General features: G+C 37.4%; 1 protein-coding gene across 1 annotated transcript in view; it reads right to left on the bottom strand.

Moving 5' to 3' along the window:
• FURIN (furin, paired basic amino acid cleaving enzyme) overlaps positions 1–23,793 on the bottom strand; it is a 1,258,063-nt gene that overhangs the window by 37,909 nt on the left and 1,196,361 nt on the right. The window contains exon 15 of the mRNA XM_044078261.1: positions 1,563–1,691. Within this exon, the coding sequence (XP_043934196.1) occupies positions 1,563–1,691 (129 nt within the window). The remainder of the gene's footprint in view (positions 1–1,562; positions 1,692–23,793) is intronic.

The following is a 23,793-nucleotide window of genomic DNA, read 5'->3' as shown; positions in this document are numbered from 1 at the left end:
GGATGTTGTCATTAATTACAACATAATGAAGAAAGTAGATGTTCAAATTCCTCACTGCTTCACAAGATTTTTGGCTACATAGGTTATAACCTGCTTAGGATTAAACAGCTGCCCAGCTTCACAAAGTTCATACTCTCCCTCACACCTTCACTCTGACTGCTGATTAGACAGCTCAGAAAAGGGAAATCAGGAGTCAGAGTGATGACATCCTCAGGACTTTCTTCTCCATATAGAGAGAAGAGTGTACTCGTCCTGAGCCTCTACAAGTTATAAACAGTAACAAATAACTTCATATCCCAACTAACTACATACAAGAAGTAGGGGATGGTGGGTGGGTGCCAGTGAGGACTTATCTACCAGAAATGAAACTTCAAGGAAGACTTAACATTTATTCACTCTTATTGCTGATTTCCCTCCACTGAGCTGTCTAATCAGCAGTCAGGGTGAAGGTGTGACAGCCAGTCAGAATTTTGTGAAGCTAGACTGTTGCTTTACCCTAGGAGGATGCAGCCTATATAGTCTAAAGGCTACTGCAGCTGTGAGAATGATCAATATCCAAATTACATTTTGAAATACTAATGACTTCCATTAGATGTGTCATCATCTTCACTACTTTTATTCACAGGCATGTTGCCCTTTCCAGATTTTGTAACAAATAAAAAAATTGAACACACATGTATAAGAGCTAACATGTATGCCACCACAAGACAGACATGTGATCAGGCTGACAAGCTAATAGCACTGAAAAGAAAATCTTAACTGCTACATATTCAATCTGCTAAAATTTTAAAACCATTTAAGAAATCCCTAAAACTGTTTCACTTGTTAAAAAGCAGTATTAACACTTAGGAGGATGCTAAGAAAACATCACATGATGAAACAGCAAAGGTGATCTTGACAGTTTAAATAACCAAGGTTGCTTAGGAAGAATAAATGACTGGTATTTAACCACTACACTACTACAAACCAGAAAATCTAACTCATCACAGCTGTAGTTTCATGTATTCAGTAAAGTGAAACAACTATCAACTCACTCTACTTAGCCATTACCTGGAAAATGAAATGCAAGACTAATCCCAAAATTTTAGATGGAAATAATAAACAGCAGCAAAGCATTTGTTCCCTTCTCAAAGACAACATACTACTTTAACTACTGTCAGTTGTTGCTTGATTTTGCATCTTACTGATCCCTACTACCTTCTGGCCACCCAAATGAGAACAAGCAGCACAGAAATAAAATGCTGCCTGGAATGCTAAAGCCTGTAGGAGCAGGAAGGTAAAAACCCAAAAGTGAGGAATTATCAAAATCTTCCCAAAATTAATGTAATACTATGCTGCTGAATGTATAAAGTGTAACACTTGAAGAATGCGACAACTGTAGCAGCTGTTGAAAAATGTTTTCTTATAAAATTCTAACATTTCTACAGTATGGCAGTACAGTACACTAACATTTATGTCTTACTTTGTACTGTTGCATTCTGTCTTTCAATGACCACTGTAGATCAACAAGGAATTCTAATCAGAAGCACATTTAGCAAGTCTTCTATAAAAAAGACGTATACCTATACATGAGCTGTCCTCTACTTTAGTTTTGCAGCTGTCATCCTTCATTCTGGTGGGCTGTGAGTTTCCAGAAGTTGTGGAATCAGGGTCTGTACCATATAGGACAAGGATTAATTGCATCAGTGTACCTGTAAAATCAGAGACCATAAAAGACCACACTTAAAATCAAAATAAAACAAAGAAATAAGTTAATTCCCCTTTAACTTCAAGGAAAGGCGAACATTCACTAAATAATGCTAATGAACACAGGAAAATAAAAGCATTTGCAGTAAACATATTTTCTACCAATAAAAACTGGAAACCTACTATTAAATATATGATATTTCTAAACCATTTCATTTTTTTTACTTCGATGGAGTATCTCCATATTCTACATATTATTATTATTTTGGTTAAAGCAGTGGACTTCCAGACTGTTTTGTTGTACCTCAATGAAGGTGATTGATCTGCTAAATGCTTCACTTTAACAGAATCCGACTGATAACTGCGAGCCAAGGAACTTGTAAATGAAATAGAAATTTATTCTTATCGAATGAAGCGCTTTTCTTTGGCACAAATGTGTCAACTTCTTCAGATTCAAAACAGTTTTGTGAAATACACACACCACTTAAAACAACTTACTCTTATCATGTGATCAGCATCAGCTGGTGCTGCTGTTCTAAAGCCTGCTCATATTTAAAGTGGTATTACATATAAAAAGCAGTGATAAAACACATTGTGCACACTTGTACAACATTCAACAGACTAATAAAACCTAATCTAAATTAAGCAGATTAACTACGCATAGCAGCCAATATCGGCTGCTTAATGATAAAAAAATCAATTAATGTTACAGTTAAACAAGTTAAACTTATGGCAGTCCTAATTGAATAACAATCCTAAGTAGTCAATAATTGTCTACCAACAACTCAAACAGGATTGGTTCTGTACTGTCGGTTAACTCAATTTTACAATACAAGTATAAGTGTTAAAATACAATAATAACCAGTATATTTGTACAAATTGTACCTAAAAAATGCTGGCAAACAACTGTCCCAAGAAGTCAGAAATTGACCATTGGTCAAGGTCATTTTACTAAAAGTACAAATGTTTAAGGTTTGTAAGAGATTTACGGTTTATAAAAAACTATTAAAGGCTTCTATAAGAAACTCATTTTAAAATGAATGACAGTTTTATTTGGAATCCAAATGAATACTTAAGAATATCCAACTCTTCATATGTCAAATAAACTAGAGGAGTATTAACATTATGGAAGAACAGCATTATCTCTCCTCAAATTATCTATAATTATGAAGATAAAGAAGGTCTTCTATCAATTATAATAATAAAATATAGTAATAGGATTTGGACATTAGTTAATGCTTACTGGTTTCCTGGTATTGGAGTAAGAACAATAAAAAAACACTTAGAACTTATAATTAAACATTCTAAGGGTAGCCTGATCCTAGGAGGGGACTTTAACTGTTTATTCAATGATTCAGAAACTTCTAATAAAAAAATATTTTCGTATTACCTCTATAGGGAAGAATTAAAAAAAAATGGATAGATAATTTACAACTATTTGATTTATGTTATCCTAAAAATAATAACATTGGATTTTTCTCATTGTGATTTTAGATACAAGACTCGTACTAAGTTGATAAAATTTTTATATCTCAAGATCTAAAAAAAAAAAAAAAAAACTTTACAATAATCCCATGTCCTATATATGATCATAATGCACTCATTTTTCAACTCCAAACAGACTTAATTGTCTTACATTAAAAGAATTCCAGCCTATATTACCAAATTAAAACAGTTTAAACCTTGGTTAGATTCAGAAATAAAATATTTTGGATACAAATCTAAATAGTAAAGTAAACATAGTAATTATCTGGGATTCCTTGAAAGCTTATTTATATGGCAGAATTATTACATGGTTTAATAATAAAACAAAGGAATGGGAGTCTGAACTATCTAGCTTACAAAAACAAATCATATTAATTAACAATGATAGTACAAAAACTTTCTTAAACAAGAAAAAATAAACTGAATCTTTAAATAAAAAATATAATGATATCCTAACCCACAAAACTAACTTAGCTTTAGAAAAATTAAAATTAAATTCTTTATCGGTTTCTCCAAAGTACATGTGTAATCTAGCACTGAGAATTAAAAGACACTCTACTGAAAATAATATTGTGAGTGTGTTTCATGAAGGAAGAAACAATAAAAAAAGTTTCTGATATATGGGATGTCTTGGATGCCTTTAGATTTCACTTTTCAGAATACAAAAACAGAAAACATCAATAGAAAGTTTCATATAAGGATCTGGACCTTTCTAAAATAAAAAGCTTACCAAAAAACTTAATAGATGAAATTCAGAAAATAATTTCCTTAAAAGAAATTAATGAAAAAAATTAAAGTAAAAGCAATAAATCACCAGAAATAGATGGTATTATTAATGAGATTTATAGTCTTCTACCACACTTGGCTCTATCAGTTTTATATAAGGCTCTAAATGAGTCATACTTACAAGGTATACTTCCACCTTCATGGAACTATTCATTAATTACCCCTATACTAAAAGAAAATAAAAGATTCTCATTTGTGCAGTTCATATAGGCCAATTTCTCTGATTAATAATGATTACAAAATCCTAATGTCTATTTTAGTTAATAGAGTCAAGAAATCACTAACGCATCTTATCACTAAAGATCAAACGGGATTTATATACAAGACATACTCAAGATAATATACAAAGAATTATAACTACCATAGATATTTTAAATAGAGAAGACCAAGAAGCTCTCATAATTACCCTTGATACTGAGAAAGCATTTGACTCACTACATTGGGATTTTCTCTTTAAAATTCTTGAACTATATAAGTTTCCTATTCAATTTATTTCTTTTATAAAACATATTTACAATAATAATTTATCCTACATAAAATCAGGTCCACTTGCATCTGAATCTGTTGAAATAACTAACGGTACTAAATAAGGATGCCCAATGTCCCCAATCTTATTTGCTCTAGCAATAGAACCTTTCTCCTTGACAATCCAATCTAACCCTAAAATTAAAGGATTTAATATAATCAATTTGATTCTAAGATAATGTTATTTGCTGATGATATTCTACTTACTTTAAAAAAATTCAGAAGAGTCCTTACAAAAATTAGATCTGTTAGTTAAAAAAAAATATATTGTATTTCAGGATTAAAAATGAGTAGTTCTAAATCTAAACACATTTTAAATAATAAAAAAATAATGATAACATTAAATTGATTACAAATGAAATTACTGGGAAATAGGTCCTTTCTTTAAAATATGTAGGAGTTGAAATATGTGAAAAATCTTGATTTAACTTTAAATACTAATTATAATAACATTGTAAAGATATTAAAAGATCTTACAGAGAAATGGAATGATTTACATTTAAATTCTGAAGATAGATTACAATTAATTAAAATGATTTTGTTACCCAAAGTAAATTATATTGCTTTATCTATTCCTATACTACCCAATAAAAATACTTTAAAAGAAATAAATAAAATTATTTTAAAATTCTTATGGCACCCCAAAAAAAGCAGAATAGCTTTATCAAATCATATTAGACTATGGGAGCTATCAGGAATACATTTCCCATATATAGAATCATATATTAAAGCTTCTAATTTCAAAATAATTTTAAATTGGATTAATCCAAACTACTCTTCAACTTGGAAATCTCTACAGGCAGTCATTATACTACATGAAAATAAATTAATAAAAAAATTACAATTTAATGATCTAAGTAATAAGCTTTGGTATGCACTTTGTATTAATTTACAATATAATACTACTAAATTCACTAACCTAAATTATATAAACTCTATAATACTTTCAGAAGTTTTGTTAACAGTAATATTGATATTAAATTGTGGATACAGTTACTATTTCCTTTCAAAATTACAAAAAAACTTCTTCAATTATATTAGTATGGATATTCTTAGTAATTGGGAAGGGAAAATGTACTTGGTATCATTGCACAACAAATTTAGTTACCCTAGATGCACATAATTTAATTAAAACTTTTAATTTACTGAAATCAGATTGGTTAGCTCTTAATAGCTTAATTCCATTCACTCAAGATTTATGCAGAACAATAGAAATGTCTTCTTTTAATTCTTTGCCCAAATTTATAACTCTTATACATGGAACATTACAAGGAGAATGCACTTGGAAAATTTTAACCTCAAAACTTTATAAAGTTATTATTAATTACAAATCTACTCCTAATCAGACATTTTGGGATTTTATTACTAAGGATATTACGTTGTCTCTAGCATCTGAAAATAAAGCTAATCTTTTTCTTTCTATTAAATTAACTTCTAATTTGCAGGTCTGGAAGATTTTTTCTTGGAAATTTTTATATAGAGCCTTTTACACTCCTAATAAAATTGCTAAATTTAATCTCTCTAAGGAAGTAAACTGGAGATGTTCAATAGTTTGTAAAGCTGATTGGTCTCATTTTTTACTAACGCTCTCACACAAGGAAATTTTGGGAAGATATTGCTAAATTTCCTCAAGCTATTTTCAGTGATTCTTTTATGTTATCAAAATCTTTAATTTTTTTAATGTAAATGATTCTATTATATTGAATAATAACAATAAATATCTTCTTTGGTCAATATTGTCAGTTGCCAGAAAACGTATTACGAGAAAATGGAAATCACCTTCCATTTCAACTTTTGAAGACTTCACGACTTTGTTGGATAAAGTAGCATCAACGGAAATACAAGCTAAAGAATTAAGAATTTTTCCCAAAAAATGGACTAATAATCCCTGGAAGAATGTCTTATCTTTTAAGACAATAAATTCAGATGTACTTTCAATCAACTAATTAATTTGGAAGTCTGGATTGTTGAATCTTGTATGTCCTTCTTTATATGTGTATATAATTTGCTATTCTCTAATGTATCGCTTGACGCCTTTATAAATGTTGTATATAGTTTACCATATTTTGTTTTTCAAATTGTAAATGTAAATTTATTTATTTTTTCTTCTTTTTATTGGAAAACAAATAAAAAATCTTTGAACAAACAAAAACACAGCAATATTTATCCCATAAGGAAGAATGGCAACAAGCAAAATCAAATGTATATATAGGTGATTTTTGTAAGCAACTGAAATAAATGATCTTTCTGTAAGGGGACTCTGTTCAAAATCCTTCAACTTTTTTGTTTATTTTTTGAAGCTACATTGCTTATCTTTGAAAATACAGGAACATCAAACAAAATTATTCTGATTCCTGGCATATACATCATGGAAGACAATTCTTAAGAGAAATCTCTTGAGGTGATAAAATAACTGATTACAATGGCAATAACTTCTACATTTTTCTAATGGAAAATTGATTTTGCTCATTTTGCCAATTAAATGTATATTAATATTTCAAATAATATGTTGGAAATAACACAAGTTCTCAGAATGCCTAAACAAGGCTTTGTAATAAAGTAGTTACACCAATAACTGATAAAGCCTGGTTTGATAAAGGTCTAGAATGTAAAAATGTTAAAGATTTCTTATTTTAAGTAATGTACAAGCTCTAGCTATTAAACCACTCATATATATATATATATATATATATATATATATATATATATATATATATAAAACTTTTTAGGCCTTCATTATTTTTCAATATTACCAACATACTATATGCTAATGTGTTAGGAAATGTATTAGTAATATGCTTAGTGCATTCGAGGTTTAAAAAGGGTTAACACATTTATTCTATTTCACACTGCATAAATCTGTACGAACTGCAGAAGCATTCCAATCTTGTAATGTCATGAAATATGCGCAGTTATGATCTTTGCTTATGCTTTGGAAATTTACAGGGAAGCATTCAATTTCTGCTAGTGTCAGGGAAATAATAATAGATGTATCACTTCTACTAATGTCATGAGATTTAAAAAATGAGTTATTGATTTTCCGCTTATGCTATGAGAAAATACACAGCTGCAGAAGCTATTGATAATGAAGACAAAGGCTGTTTGAAAATATGAACTGCAATCAGCATTAACTTGTACCTAAGCTAGAAAAGTACCTTGAAATGTAACATATATATTAGAGCTGCACAATAGAAGCTTATAGTGGGCTAAAGAAAATACAGCCCTCAACAAGGTCAGGTTGTTTTTCTCAAATGTTTTTCATAAATCCAGTCATGTCAGCAGGAAATCCAAGTAACATTTTCTATGCAACATATAGTGAGTTTCAAATCTGAACATGTCAGCAGGAAATACGAGTAACATTTGCTGTAGAACAATACAGAAAGATGTGTCTAACTACGTCAACCATAGAAAGTAACATTTTAATAGAACAGTATAAGAGAAGCATACTGCCTGTTAGTAATTAGGCAAAATCCTGTATTTGCATGTTTTTTGTCTCCTTGCTGCAAGTAATAAAAGTGCCATACCTGAACCTTACGTGCATTGGTCTTTGAAGTTTTTTTCCTTTGACAGATTGGTCCTTCAGACTGGAAACCCTCACTTCGCCTCGGATTAGACGGGCTGAGTGGTTGAAACCGTACGGGGAAGAAACCAAATCGGTTCTTCTTATTTGAAAAGCCCTCCGACTAAATTGTCATGCAAAAGGGGCCAGCCACTTTCTGATCTGCGAATGAAGGACGGGTTTTTACAAACCAGGTGATCAATCACGAAGGCTCAGGTAAGGTGTCCGTTTTAGATCAGGGACTAGATTTGCATTGTTTTTGTCAAGACTGTATTTTACAAATCAGGGACAGAAAAGAGTACTGTCTTGTCATAGATCAGGGAAAACAGAATAGGTAGGCAGTCATTCTGAAGAGACTATAAGAAAATCCGTGGTACCACGTTAAAAATAAGAGAGGTTACGTAACGATCAAAAGGGTAGAACAAAATGGGTAATAATTGCACAAAAAGACCCCAGAATCCGCCATTAACCGAAGACGCAAAATACATGCAGTCGCAGCGAGCTGACAATATTAAATACTATTCAAAATGGGTTAATAAGTATGAATTTGACGGAAAATTAGAAAAATCCTCACTTGTCAAACAACTCAAAACCAATTCCAAAGGTCAGGTAAAAAAGCAACGCCAATTAGGAATTCCTCAGGCACACAGGTGGATTGAGGAAGTAAACTGTAGGGAACAAAAGAACAATCCAAAAGCAATGTTTTTAGATAAGGACAATAATTTAGTAATAGTGTCGGCCCCTCCGCCTCCCTTACCAGAATATGAAGCAAGTGAACAGGTTAGTCCACCCCCACAATATCCTGCTGTCACTGAAAATAGAGACATTACAAAAGCAAAACTGTTTATTAGAGATGCCATCGGGACCAGGTCTCAAACACGGGCAGGTACTCAAATGAAAGCATTGAGTTATATCAATTGGTTAAGAATTCACGATCTGTGAGTGAGGAAGAAATATGCCCACTCATAGAAGTACCTAATCCTCAGGCAGGACAAGACGGTCAGGACCCAACTATTCTAGTGTATAGACCCTGGACTCTGGAAGATATCCGGAAAGCCACTGAGGGAATTCCCCATCCAAAAGTTAATTTTAGAAAGTTCTCGGAAGATTTACAAGGAATGAGGCTAAGTTATAATTTAAACGGAGAAGAGGTAGAAAAAGTAGTTAGACAAATTGTGGGGCCAGATTGGCACATGATTAGTGGCAACTGGAATCCCCGTGACGCTGCACATAGACCCCTCCCACATAGCAGCGCAGAACTAGACAACAGAATAAAAAGGTCTTACAGACTGCATCTCTGAGAAATGGAAGCCTAGGGCAGACTGGACTTGCATTAATCAATGCATCCAACAAGAAGGTGAAACTGTTGACCGATATTATGCCAGATTATTAGAATGTTTTAATAACCACTGTGGAATGCAGGTTCCTGAAGATCAAACACAAGATTCCCCATATGAACAGCAGTTAAAGAATGCATTTTTAAAAGGCAGTATTGCACCCATAAGCAGTTTTATTACAAAACACATGGTAGATCATCGTACAAGCAGGTTACAGTCATTACTTGAACATGCTAGGCATGCCGAAAGGTATTTTAATAGCAAAAAGAAAAAGAAAGCTCAGGTACTTTCGGTAGAAGAGGGAGCAGATGTTTATGTAGTACAGTCCAGGAAAAATGGCAAGAAAAATGCCCAGGGAAACAAACAATCTGATCAGCGATCAGAGGACTTTGAAGGGCGATAGAAAAGGGGAGAATGTTTTAAATGCGGTAAAAAGGGACACTTGGCAAGGGATTGCAAGAAAAACAAGAAGGCAACCACGAAAGACAAGGAGGGTGAGGACTGACTATATGATAGTCAGGAATCGCTAGAAGGGGATAACGGAGAAAGGACAAATGAGAATGTGATAGGAGTAGAGGAAGTGCAGGAAGTTATGTACAGTGAAGAAAATGAAATATTAGATCTAGCTTTATTGAGCCTGGAGCTCTATTTAGCGGACACAAAACCAGAAGTTACACTCTTGGTAGACGTGAGGGAAGTCAAATTCTTGTGCGACTCAGGGGTATCACGAACCCTGAAACATCCCTCCAAACTGCCAGAAAACTCAGAGTCACCTGATTACATACTAGTAAAAGCAGCTAATGGACAGCTGTACCGGGAGCCCCTCTCCCGTAACATTGCAATAACTGATCCTGTTTCAGGATTGACTCAGAAAAGCAAAATTGTTGTTTCTGCAAAATGCCCAGTAAACCTCTTGGGCAGAGATCTTATGCAGCTATTTGGTATAGCAGTAGTCCCAACCATGCAGGATATGGAAGCACAGCGACAAATTGATACCTTTGCAGTGCAATTGGAGGGTGAAATGTTTTATTGGTACAGCCAGGACTTGGTTACAACTGGTCCAGGGACTGTGACCGAAGAATTAATGAATGTAGCCATCAGCAAGTTCCCCTCCCTTGACATCGATAAGCAACACTTGTTGCACTGTACCCTGTATTATTGTAACACGCCAGGACCTGATAAGGAATATGAGCAAGAATTGTTTAAAAATCGTGCAAACAGATTGATATTACATAATCTGTACTGGGACACAGAAGGGAACAGTGTAGCCAGCTGTTCATTGCCCCAGGAGTTCTTTGCACTCTATAAATCTAATCGATTCCCACAGGTTAGCTTAACTAAGGACAGAAACATTGAATGGGCAGACTTAGGAGAAAAAGTCATTAGATGGGAAAAACAGACAGAATTAGAACTGTCAGAACAGGGAATACAAATACAGAAGCTGAATTGGATAACTCAGACCCACCCAGCCGTACACTTGCAGTCTAGCAAGAACAGCTGATTAGCACTCCTATTAAAAGAGGAAGAGAATGCCTTACAAAATATACCAGAAACTCTCTGGTCAACAGGAAAGTCAGATATAGGACTTATTCGGGCAGCGGGACCAGTTACTACCACGCCAAAGTCAGCATTTAGACCGCAGAAAAGGCAGTATCCCTTAAGAAAAGATGCAGAGGTAGGAATCAAACCTATTATAGTAGCTTTACTTAAGGAAGGGGTACTGGTGGAATCTCCTGATTCACCATGTAACACACCCTTATTTCCTGTTAAGAAAGCAAATGGAGAATGGCGTATGGTCCAAGATTTACAAGCTGTAAATGACGCAGTAATACTAAGGGCACCTACAGTGTCAGACCCACACACTCTGTTGAATGATTTAAAACCTTAACAGAATATTTTTCTGTGGTAGATATCAGCTATGCGTTCTTTTCTATACTGATACACCCCGACAGCCAGTACTGGTTTGCATTCACATTTCAGGGGAAAATGTATACATATACGCGACCACCACAGGGATACTGTGAAAGTCCAACGATATTCTCACAAGAAATGGCAAGCAACTTGGCAGGATTTACCCCACCAAGAGGAAGTCAGATTCTACTTTATGTTGATGACATCCTGCTGGCGGCCCCCACCCAGCAAAACTGCAAAAAAGATACCATAGCGCTATTACGATTCTTACCCGCTGAAGGACATAAGGTAAACAAAAATAAACTGCAGCTTTGGAAAAAACAAGTCAAATATCTAGGATATGTAATATCCAAAGAGGGTAGAACATTAGATGAGGTCAGAAAAGTAGCAATTTTGCAAGCACCAAAATCCACTACCAAGAAGGAAATGATGTCCTTCCTGGGTACAACTAATTTTTGCCGGAGTTGGATTCCAAACTATGCTTTGGAATCTGCACCTCTGACTGACCTGACATATAAAAAGCCTATGGCAGCACAGGATTTGTTACAATGGACACCTGAGGCAGAATCTGCTTTCTGCAAACTGAAACAGTTAATAGCGTCCTCATTAGTTCTGGGATTACCAAACTACCATAAACGTTTTTTCCAAACTGTAGATTGCAAGCAAGGTTATATGACATCAGTGTTAACACAACAGCATGGGGACAAGCAACGCCCCATTGCTTATTATTCATCACAACTAGGCCCAGTGGCACAGTCTTTACCTCACTGTGTACAAGCGGTAGTTGCAGCTGCAATGGCAGTACAGGCTTCAGCCTCAGTAGTTTTATTCCACCCTCTCACTTTGAGAGTGCCTCATGCAGTCGCGATTATTTTACTGCAAGAGAAGGTAGCATGTCTTTCCCCTGCTAGGCATCTTTCCTGTATGACTATATTGTTGAGCAACCTCACATGACAACTGAACGATGCACGACTCTGAACCCTTCTACCTTGCTCCCAACCCCTGCAGATGGCACACCACACCGCTGCCTGCAGGTAATTGAGCAAAAGACATTACCTAATAAAGATCTCACGGATGTCCCCTTGGATGATGCCGAGGTGACATACTATGTGGATGGTTTGTACAGAAGGGGTCCTGCAGGACAGAACCTAGTAGGATATGCAGTCGTTTCTGATACTGAGATTATAGAAGCAAAATCTTTACCACACAACTTATCTGCACAGGCAGCAGAATTGATTGCCTTGACACAGGCATGTACCTTAGCAAAGGGTAAATGTGTGAACATTTTTACTGATAGCCAGTACGCTTTTTCTACTGTACATGTTTTTGCGCAACAGTGGAAAAATCGAGGAATGATAACATCTACTGGGAAACCTATCAATCATGCACAGTTTATTCTAGATCTTTTAGAATCTATTCAGTTACCTCAGAAAGTAGCTATTTGTAAATGCACAGCTCATACCAAGCAACAAGATAGGATTTCAAAAGGTAATGTGAGAGCTGATACAGCTGCAAAACAGGCAGCTTCAGACGTATTTCTTTTAAATGAGGAACTGCAACCCTCTGAGATTTTAGACTTAGAAATGTTAAAGACAATGCAGACACTCACTACGCAAGCTGAAAAACAAAGATGGGTAAAACGAGGAGCAATTCTCGAAAAGGGGCTGTACATCTCTAAAGAAGGGAAACCGATACTACCATCTAATTTGTTTACATATGCAGCTTTGTTGAGCCATGGGCAATGCCATGTCTCAACAGGGGGGATGGTACAGCTGGTAAACCGAGTGTTCACAACATATGGATTTACAAACTATTCTAAAATATTTTGTTTGATGTGCCAAATTTGTAACAAACATCATGCACAAGGGGTGTTAAAAGCCCAAGCAAGGGAGTTTCCCTACACCACCATATCCGTTTCATACTATCTGTATGGATTTCACAGAACTGAACAAAGGTGAAAACAAGAAGTATTGTCTTGTTATTGTAGATATGTTTTCCAGATGGGTGGAAGCCTTTCCAACCAAAAATCCAGACGCAGCTACGGTAGCGAAAGTCCTTGTTAAAGAAATAATCTCTAGATTCGGCATTCCAGAAAGGATCTACAGTGACAACGGTACACACTTTGTAAACCAAACCATACAACAGTTAAGTAAGCATTTTGGTATTTCTTTAAAAAATCATTGTGCATATCATCCGCAATCTGCAGGGCTAGTTGAGAGGCATAATGGAATTTTAAAGAATAAGTTAAGAAAATTAATAGCAGAAACAGAAAAGAATTGGGTGTACTGTCTGCCCCTGGCACTGCTGAGCATGAGAACTGTTCCGATTGCAAAAGGACCGACTCCTTTTGAAAAACTATTTGGAAGGGCTTATTATATACCCCAGTGGAAACCTCTCATGCCCGTAGACCAGGAAGCTGACTGTACACTAGCCGAATATATAAGAAATTTGTTGAATTCTAAACATCTGTTGCAGTCAAATTCTGTTTCAGATAAAGAACAAACCGAAACATCAGAAGTGGTAGTGATCCCAGGGGATTGGATCTGGGTGAAAACTATTAAAAAGAGGAATTGGATGTCATCAAGGTGGGAAGGTCCATACAAGGTGTTTCTTTCGACACCCACTGCAGCCAAAATCGCAGAGCGAGCCTCGTGGATCCACCTGACACACTGCAAACTAGTTAAGAACTTTGAACTGGACAAAAATCTTACCTCTCCATCGGGGCCCTCAGCACAAAGTCTGGCTACAAAGGGGGGGGTCAGATCAATAGGACTGATCCGTCTCAACCCCAGTGAAGAAACCATCGGTGTTGAAGGTCCTATTACGGCAGAGAGTAAGACCACATGTTAAAAGCAAAAATGATAGAATCTAGAGAAATCCAAATAAAACTACTCGGAAGAGTTGGAGAAAATAGGAATGCAGAACAACCATTTCCTCAGAAGTATTGCATAATCATCCTTTAACTATACTAGTCACAATAATCTTTTTGTTGTGGCCATTCCCTTTCCCAGCCACACAAACTGAACTGAATAAACGTGAAGAGTTGCACAGACTGGCACACAAACTTCAATACTTACCAGGCAATCAAATATGTGTATGCTGAGACTTTCAATGTTTCGAATTGCTGGATTTGCACAGCTTTGCCAACAGCATACGGGGGGGTTATTGTTAACTTCAGTCCCCCTAGGAGTCAACGAGACTTGGGAAGACTTGGTTCATGATGCATCAACTATTACAGCACAAGATAAAATAGCATTGCACTTGCCTGTTCAACAAAAGGGAACTGTGTGTCTTTACAAAAATGATACAGTTCAGGTGGGCTGGAGCAATTGCAATGTGACTGTTCCTTATAGATGCTATACTAAAGCTAATAACACAGGTTTTTATTGTAATACAAACTATGATTCATTTTTTAAATTGATGCACAAAACAATTGAGGAAGTAAGACATGATTCTGTTCTCTATAAACAACTGTCTATAATTGACAGAAAAATGTTTCACGCAGGACAAGTGTATATTCATAGTAAAGTTACTACTAAAGTAGAAGATTGTTATTTTGTATGTGGTAGAAAAGAATATAAGTGGTTACCTGAGAATTGGTCCGGCAGTTGTTTTTTGGGCTACCTGGTTCCGGCCATACGACACACAGCAGTTTTACCTAGAGGAAAAATTTGAAATGTTCGAGAAGCCGTCAAGAAGCCTGTCAATCCAGTAGGACAAATCGATGCACCCTGGAAAAATCATCATGCTGTGGGCGATGGACTAACACACATGGACTTGAGTGATTCTGCTATATCGTGGGCAGGCATATTACCAGCATATGGAGCAGTAAAATCGATCTGGGAGCTGAGAAAACTGTCTAAACTTCTCAAAGTAATCATCAATGCAACCTTTTCCACTCTAGAACTGGTGACTGATGAACTGAATGCCATGAGAACTGTAGTGCTTCAAAACCGCATGGCCCTCGACTTCACCCTGGCGGCAAGAGGAGGTACTTGCGCTTTAATCCAGGAGGAGTGCTGTTCTTATATTCCTGACCATAAACACGAGATAGACAATCACCTTGAGGTAATTCAGCAGGTGTCGGCCATGACCAAACCAGGACCAAATCCATTGATGGACTTTTTCCAGATATTGTTTGGGGGGTGGGGCAGTATCCTAATGAACATTCTGATTGCCATCTGTGTAGGAATGATCCTACTGGGGGTATTGTGTTTGCTGCTGCATCCCCTGCATGAAAAGACTGATTAAAGACTTTATAGACATGTCAGTTTCAGAAACCTTATATCAAGGTGCTGAATTTGAAGAACTGTTGAAAAATTGAAAATGCTTTCATAAGTTTAAACTGAATGACTCTCAACTGCAAATCCTGCGTATGAAGAAGTTAGGGGAAGAAAAACTGTTTATGCTTATTTTGAAAGTAGAATAAAGTATTAAAGGGGGTAAATGTTAGAAAAATATGTCTTAGTAATATGCTTAGTGCATTCGAGGTTTAAAAAGGGTTAACACATTTATTCTATTTCACACTGCATAAATCTGTACGAACTGCAGAAGCATTCCAATCTTGTAATGTCATGAAATATGCACAGTTATGATCTTTGCTTATGCTTTGGAAATTTACAGGGAAGCATTCAATTTCTGCTAGTGTCAGGGAAATAATAATAGATGTATCACTTCTACTAATGTCATGAAATTTAAACAAAGAGTTATTGATTTTCTGCTTATGCTATGAGAAAATACACAGCTGCAGAAGCTATTGATAATGAAGACAAAGGCTGTTTGAAAATATGAACTGCAATCAGCATTAACTTGTACCTAAGCTAGAAAAGTACCTTGAAATGTAACATATGTATTAGAGCTGCACAATAGAAGCTTATAGTGGGCTAAAGAAAATACAGCCCCCAAGGTCAGGTTGTTTTTCTCAAATGTTTTTCATAAATCCAGACATGTCAGCAGAAAATTCAAGTAACATTTTCTATGTAACATACAGTGAGTTTCAAATCTGAACATGTCAGCAGGAAATCTGAGTAACATTTGCTGTAGAACAATACAGAAAGCTGTGTCGAACTACATCAACCATAGAAAGTAACATTTTAATAGAACAGTATAAGAGAAGCATACTGCCTGTTAGTAATTAGGCAAAATCCTGTATTTGCATGTTTTTTGTCTCCTTGCTGCAAGTAATAAAGGTGCCATACCTGAACCTTACGTGCATTGGTCTTTGAAGTTTTTTCCTTTGACATAATGCAAATGATTTAGGACAACATATTCTGCATGTTATTCTACAAGAACCATGGAACAGTTGCAGAAGGCCTCTGCCATTCTGTAAATGGTGCCCCAAGGAAATTCCAACTCTGCCCCCCTATGCTGTCATACCAGGTAAGACTAAGTCATCTAGTTGCTGCTATAATGCCAAAGCTGGAAAGGCATATTATACAAAGATGGCATAATGAGATTCAGAAACACTTTGTTTACTTTTATGGCTCTTTACAGCTGACCATCAGTTTCCAGGGCCACTCCTTATCCACCTGGTCCACCAAACTTTCCTTACTGCCCCTAGACTAATTCTAACCCATGTTTAAGGCCAGCGAGGAGGATCAAGGCATTTGGGCCACTGTCACACTGCCACCAAGGAGCTTTTTGTTATATGCTTGTTTCCAATGTTCCATATGCTGATATTGTCCAAAGGGTTGACATGCAATGGGCTGCAGAAAGCATTGCCCACAGTTCCGTGTGTAACTCAGCCATAGCCCTGGCACTCCTTGTCACTAGCACCATTCCCCCCTCTATACACACACACATTCCCTATCTTTTACCATGGATCAACTATCCTCCCTGCCTTGAAATGCCACTAATAGAACCCGGGTCACCAGGGTTGTAGTTAAAGCTGGAAACATGCTGTGCTAATGAATTCCATAGCCTACTCCTGGGACAGGCTAAGAAAGAATAGTTGTGTAAAATCTTACCATAACCATAGATATCCTTTGTTGCAGTATTTAGTGTGGGATTCCCCACCTCAGACAACCTGAACGTTGGCTCCTATATAAAAGCTTAAGCTCGGCTGCTGAAGGTGCGTGGGACATCACACGTACGACCATAAACCAGAGACCTTAAATGGGACATCTGCACGCTCAGAAATTAAATGTTCCGTCAGACAAGTCCAATAGAGAGTAACAAGTGATGTCAACAAGAGGTGCAAAGTGCCATATGCTGAATAGTCTGACCCTAGTCTAGGGGAGTGCCTCAGAGTGCCCTTTAGACAGGTAAATAGTAAATAAAATAAAAAGGGGGGGGGGAATACTGCAACATGGAAGAGAAGGACATCTATGGTTATAAGACTTTACACAATTATTCTATGTCCTTCTATTCCTATGTTGCAGCATTCTTAGTATGGGAGAGTACCATAGCTTAGTTAGAGGGAAGGATGGAGGTAGAGGTAGCAGATTCCATAAAGCCCTACAGGACTGCTCTAGTAAATCCTGCCCGGGCTCTTAAAAACCTCAGCTTTGGCCAGCTAAGAACTTGGTTATATTCAACTGGATGTATAAGAGAATTTAAGTACCTTTATCTGCACTTATACAGTATTTAATTTGATTTAAACTGTGTTGAAGGAGTGTTGAAGGAATATTTAACTGAAGTTATTCTGCTCTTCAGTAACTTGAACTGAAGCTAGTGTTGGCTGAATTTTGTTATTTGCTAGTAATTACAGGTGTGGGGGTAGCCACATTCTTTGATTTCCTGTCCTTGCATATTTAACTGGTGCATTGTGAAATATTTCCTGCTTTAAAACCTCAGCTTTGGCCAGCTAAGAACTTGGTTATATTCAACTGGACGTATAAGAGAATTTAAGTACCTTTATCTGCACTTTTTAAAAAAATACAGTATTTAATTTGATTTAAACTGTGTTGAAGGAGTGTTGAAGGAATATTTAACTGAAGTTATTCTGCTCTTCAGTAACTTGAACTGAAGCTAGTGTTGGCTGAATTTTGTTATTTGCTAGTAATTACAGGTGTGGGGGTAGCCACATTCTTTGATTTCCTGTCCTTCCATATTTAACTGGTGCATTGTGAAATATTTCCTGCTTAAAAACCTCAGCTTTGGCCAGCTAAGAACTTGGTTATATTCAACTGGACGTATAAGAGAATTTAAGTACCTTTATCTGCACTTTTTAAAAAAAATACAGTATTTAATTTGATTTAAACTGTGTTGAAGGAGTGTTGAAGGAATATTTAACTGAAGTTATTCTGCTCTTCAGTAACTTGAACTGAAGCTAGTGTTGGCTGAATTTTGTTATTTGCTAGTAATTACAGGTGTGGGGGTAGCCACATTCTTTGATTTCCTGTCCTTGCATATTTAACTGGTGCATTGTGAAATATTTCCTGCTTAAAAACCTCAGCTTTGGCCAGCTAAGAACTTGGTTATATTCAACTGGACATATAAGAGAATTTAAGTACCTTTATCTGCACTTTTAAAAAAAAAAATACAGTATTTAATTTGATTTAAACTGTGTTGAAGGAGTGTTGAAGGAATATTTAACTGAAGTTATTCTGCTCTTCAGTAACTTGAACTGAAGCTAGTGTTGGCTGAATTTTGTTATTTGCTAGTAATTACAGGTGTGGGGGTAGCCACATTCTTTGATTTCCTGTCCTTGCATATTTAACTGGTGCATTGTGAAATATTTCCTGCTTAAAAACCTCAGCTTTGGCCAGCTAAGAACTTGGTTATATTCAACTGGACGTATAAGAGAATTTAAGTACCTTTATCTTCACTTTTTAAAAAAAAATACAGTATTTAATTTGATTTAAACTGTGTTGAAGGAGTGTTGAAGGAATATTTAACTGAAGTTATTCTGCTCTTCAGTAACTTGAACTGAAGCTAGTGTTGGCTGAATTTTGTTATTTGCTAGTAATTACAGGTGTGGGGGTAGCCACATTCTTTGATTTCCTGTCCTTGCATATTTAACTGGTGCATTGTGAAATATTTCCTGCTTTAAACCTCAGCTTTGGCCAGCTAAGAACTTGGTTATATTCAACTGGACGTATAAGAGAATTTAAGTAACTTTATCTGCACTTTTTAAAAAAAAATACAGTATTTAATTTGATTTAAACTGTGTTGAAGGAGTGTTGAAGGAATATTTAACTGAAGTTATTCTGCCCTTCAGTTATTCCCACCCACCCTCCCTGTTTTTGTTTTGGTGTTAATCTTAGTGGCCTTGAAACTGCCCGCCCCTCAGCCTGCCTCTGGGCCCATCTCATTTGCTCACTCAACTGAGTGCAGTGAGATCATATTCTGATTTCAGGCACTCCTACTGTGTACAAAGAGAGCATCTGGGAAACAGACAAAAAAAATTAAGCTTATTTCCTGCCTTTCTTGTTAAGTGGTATAGACTATTTGTAGGCTTCTGAGCCCCCAAGCCCTTCTGTGTTTGAGGGAAGCCTTCTAGCTTGTTTTTTTTCTTATAACTAGCCAGTTTTCTAGTTTCAGCACTCAAATCTGCTTCTTTGATCTCAGCACTTGTTCAGATAAAAAAATATATATATATTTTCATCTGCTTTTACTGTACTTGTGTTTCTACCTACTTCATTTTACTTTTGCATCATCTTAAAAATACTCAATTGTATTTATTACTGCTTGGTGTAACTCATTCTAAGCCTTTTGGTTTAAACACTTGGGCTTCGGACCAGTTGTTTTGCACTGAGAGGGTTTGTGGTCTGCACTGTTGTGGCAGAACAGATAGCTTACATCCTTCTAGGTTGGGAACTTCTGATTGAGGGCTCAGTGTCTTATTCTAAAAGTGTATTAATTCTGGTTTAAGCACTTGGGCTTTCAAGCCAGTTATTTTACATTAAGAGGGTTCGTGGTCTGCACTCTTGTGGGAGGAGAGGCTGGACTCTGCCCTTCTGAGCTGGGAATTTCTGGTTAAAGGCTTATAGTGCATGCATATCTGAACTGTTTCTTACTGAAGTTGGTGCGCCTTGTTTGCTGTGGCATAGACTGGATTCGGGCCTGCTGGATCTAGCTTTGTTTGTGTAACTTGAGCACTAATCCAGACATTCTCTAAAGTATTCAATTGTATTTATTACTGCTTGGTTGTAACTTGATTAAAGTGTAGCTATCATTCTAAGTCTTTTGGATTAAGCACTTGGGCTTCAGACCAGTTATTTTACATTAGGAAGGTTTGTGGCAAGCACTGTGGTGGCAGGACAGGTAGCTTTCATCCTTCTAAGTTGGGAACTGCTGATTGAGAGCCCGGTGTCCAAGTGTATTAGTTCTGGTTTAGGCACTTGGGCTTCAGGCCAGTTATTTTACATTAAGAAGGTTCATGGTCTGCACTCTTGTGGGAGAAGAGGCTGGACTCTGCCCTTCTGAGCTGGGAATTTCTGGTTAAAGGTTTATAGTGTCTGAATATTTGAACTGTATCTTACTGAAATTGGTACACCTTGTTTGCTCTAGCATAGACTAGATCCAGGCCTGCTGAATCTAGCTTTGTTTATATGCTTGTTGTTTGTTTGCTTGTTATTTCCCTGGAAGCTAATTCCACCTAATCGCAACTTCTCAGCGCTTCTGTGGATCACTAGTGATATCTGCATTGCTTACTGTACTTATTTCCTTGTTTCACTTGAAAGAAAGTTACTGTTTGTCGTTTTTGCATTTAGTTACTTGTAACACATTGCACTCAAGTTACCTGGCACTTGCTCACTAAAGCAATTATATAAGTCAGCACTAAAAATTAAAAGCACTACACCCTCACTCCCCACTGGCCCTTGTTTTCAATTGAGGATTTCCCAATATTATTCTAGCATGTCCAAAGGTCAGTTGTCAATCTCCTCTCCGGTCCAGCTGGTGAATCTGGGAATCTTGAGGCAATGTTATAACTGCCTCATGTACACAGACAACCCTCTCCTCCTCCCACATAACACAATTACTTGCGAGAGATGCAGCTATTTAGCCAAACTGGAGGCTGAGCTCTCTCAACTCAGGACTGGCAAGACCAGACAGGAGGAGAAGGCAACTACACACACCACAAAACCAGCCTCACATAATGCTACCACTCCACTGAATCAAACACAAACACACAAAGACATACTCGGAGCCTCTGAGTAAAAATTTACCTAAACAGCAGAGGCCTCCAAAGCAGACACCCAAACAACTGCTACCTCAAGACACCCCACAAGCAACACATAAACCACAAAAGCAGTGTGCAAAGCAGTCACAGCCCTTAAGGCCAAATACAACACCAAACATACTTGTCATAAGTAACTCCATAGTCAGACACACTGACGTCCCACTCACCAGGCTGAACAAGGAGAGGGTCACAGTAAGCTGCCTATTGGGCACTAGAATCCGCCACATAACACAAGCACTCAGGTCACTCCACGGCAAGTACAAATATGACACAGTCATTGTCCATGCTGGTGTGAACGACCTGAGACGTACCTCCCTGGACTACATGAAAAGAGACATAGAGGACAGGTCACTCCACGGCAAGTACAAATATGACACAGTCATTGTCCCTGCTGGTGTGAACGACCTGAGACGTACCTCCCTGGACTACATGAAAAGAGACATAGAGGAGCTCTCTGATTATGTAGCCCAGGCAGGTATGACCCTGACCCTGAGCAGTATCCTTCCTTCACCAAGAATGATGCCACAATATAGAGACAAGATGATCAGCTTTAACAATTGGCTTAATGTCTGGTGTCATTCAAAGGAGATCCAGTGTCTGTCTGCCTGGGATGACATGCTTGACAAGCCACGCTGCCCAAGGGCGGCTTGCACCTGTCACCCCTGGGATTCCGGATATTGGCTAAGGCTCTTGCCACCCCCATAGTGCCTTTTTAGGCAAGGCTCAAATTCTAAACCTACCACCCTAGAAAACAAAAATGGGAAGAAACTGAGGGTAATGCTGCTCAATGCCAGAAGTCTAAATCTCAAAATGCACGCACTCGAGGCCCTTCTCAGTATGGAGAACATCGATGTCTGTGCTGTAACTGAAAACTGCTTCAAGGCTCATGAGATCCCCTCGGCACTATTAGGTTTTACCTCATATCATGCGTTCCGCCCCAAAACCCGGACCACACCACAAAAGGAGGGGTGTATCCATATTCATAAAGGATACCCACACCTCCAGGTTGGTGGCAACGCATCTAAGCTCGGAAACTATCCAGGTGCAACTAACCATAGGCAAAACTGCTCTACAAATTGTAGCATGCTACAGGCCACCCTCTCAAACTCAGGAACCCCACACAGCCTTCCTGAAGACACTGGAGGGTATAAATGTATCTCCAAACACCATCATATTGGGTGACTTCAACTACCCGAATATAGACTGGGAACATTACTCAAGCCCTAACTTTCTAGCCCAACGGTTCCTGGAGTTCATAAATTCAAATGCCATGGAACAGCTAGTCACTGTTCCCACGAGAGGAGAAAATATACTAGATCTCATTGTCACAAACATGGGGACAAAATGCTCCACACGGAAGTATATCCCTCATTGGTGAGATCTGATCATAAACTAATCTCACTGGAAATCCACATCCCGCCCCACCCCAAACAAAAAGACCACAGTGAAGAACTTCTCTAAAGCAAACTTCACACTACTCAAGACTGGTGTGGTATCCTTCAAGGCCCCTGAGCCAGTGGAAACCACAACCCAAGCTGCGGAAGCCCTTACAAATGCCTTCTATGAACACCTCCAGGACTGCATGGATCAGGCAATCCCAAATAAAACCAAGACTCTTTCCACAAAGGGCAAACGTCCAGTCTGGTGGACCCCAGCCATTAACAAACTTTACAATAAGAGGAGAAAGCTATTACATGATAGAACAAAATACATAAAAGGGAAGTCACGTTGATCATTATTAGTAAAAAATATGAGCACTCATAAAATCAACTAAGGCCAATTTTGAGAGAAAAATTGCCATGGATTCAAAGGACAATCATAAGGCCTTTTTCAGCTATGTTAGGAACCTGGGTGGAAACTCCCAGATATGCTCAGAATTAGTCCAAAATGATACAAAAATCACTGAACCCACAGGCATTGCCAACATACTGGCAGACAGGTTCAGTGCAAACTTCACCCCTCCCCTAAAGGAGAGATAACTATCCCAGCCGAGTGTAGCCTCCCAGACATCTCAAATGCGCAGGTGAAAGCTGCTCTCTCTAAAGCTAAAAACACAGCATCAATGGGACCGGATGGTGTCCCCGGCTGTGTGCTACACGAGCTAAATGAGGAATTAAACCCGCACATAAGGCAGCTGTTTAATCTCAGCCTTACCACAGGATACGTGCGCAAGGAGTGGCGTACGGCAACTGTGGTCCCACTCCACAAAGGTGGCGCCTCTACGGACCCTGGTAATTACCGACCCATAAGCTTAACAAGTCTAGTCTGCAAAGCTATGGAGAGGATCATAATGGAGCTCAAAAACAAAGATATAGGGGACTTGCAGACATTGGACCCGACCCAGTTTGGCTTCGTCAAGGGAAGATCATGCCTTTTGA

The sequence above is a fragment of the Protopterus annectens genome, chromosome 7.part0, assembly GCF_019279795.1.
Source record: "Protopterus annectens isolate FY-2018-M chromosome 7.part0, PAN1.0, whole genome shotgun sequence".
Lineage (NCBI taxonomy): Eukaryota > Metazoa > Chordata > Ceratodontiformes > Protopteridae > Protopterus > Protopterus annectens.
This window is presented reverse-complemented; position numbering and strand designations above follow the sequence as displayed.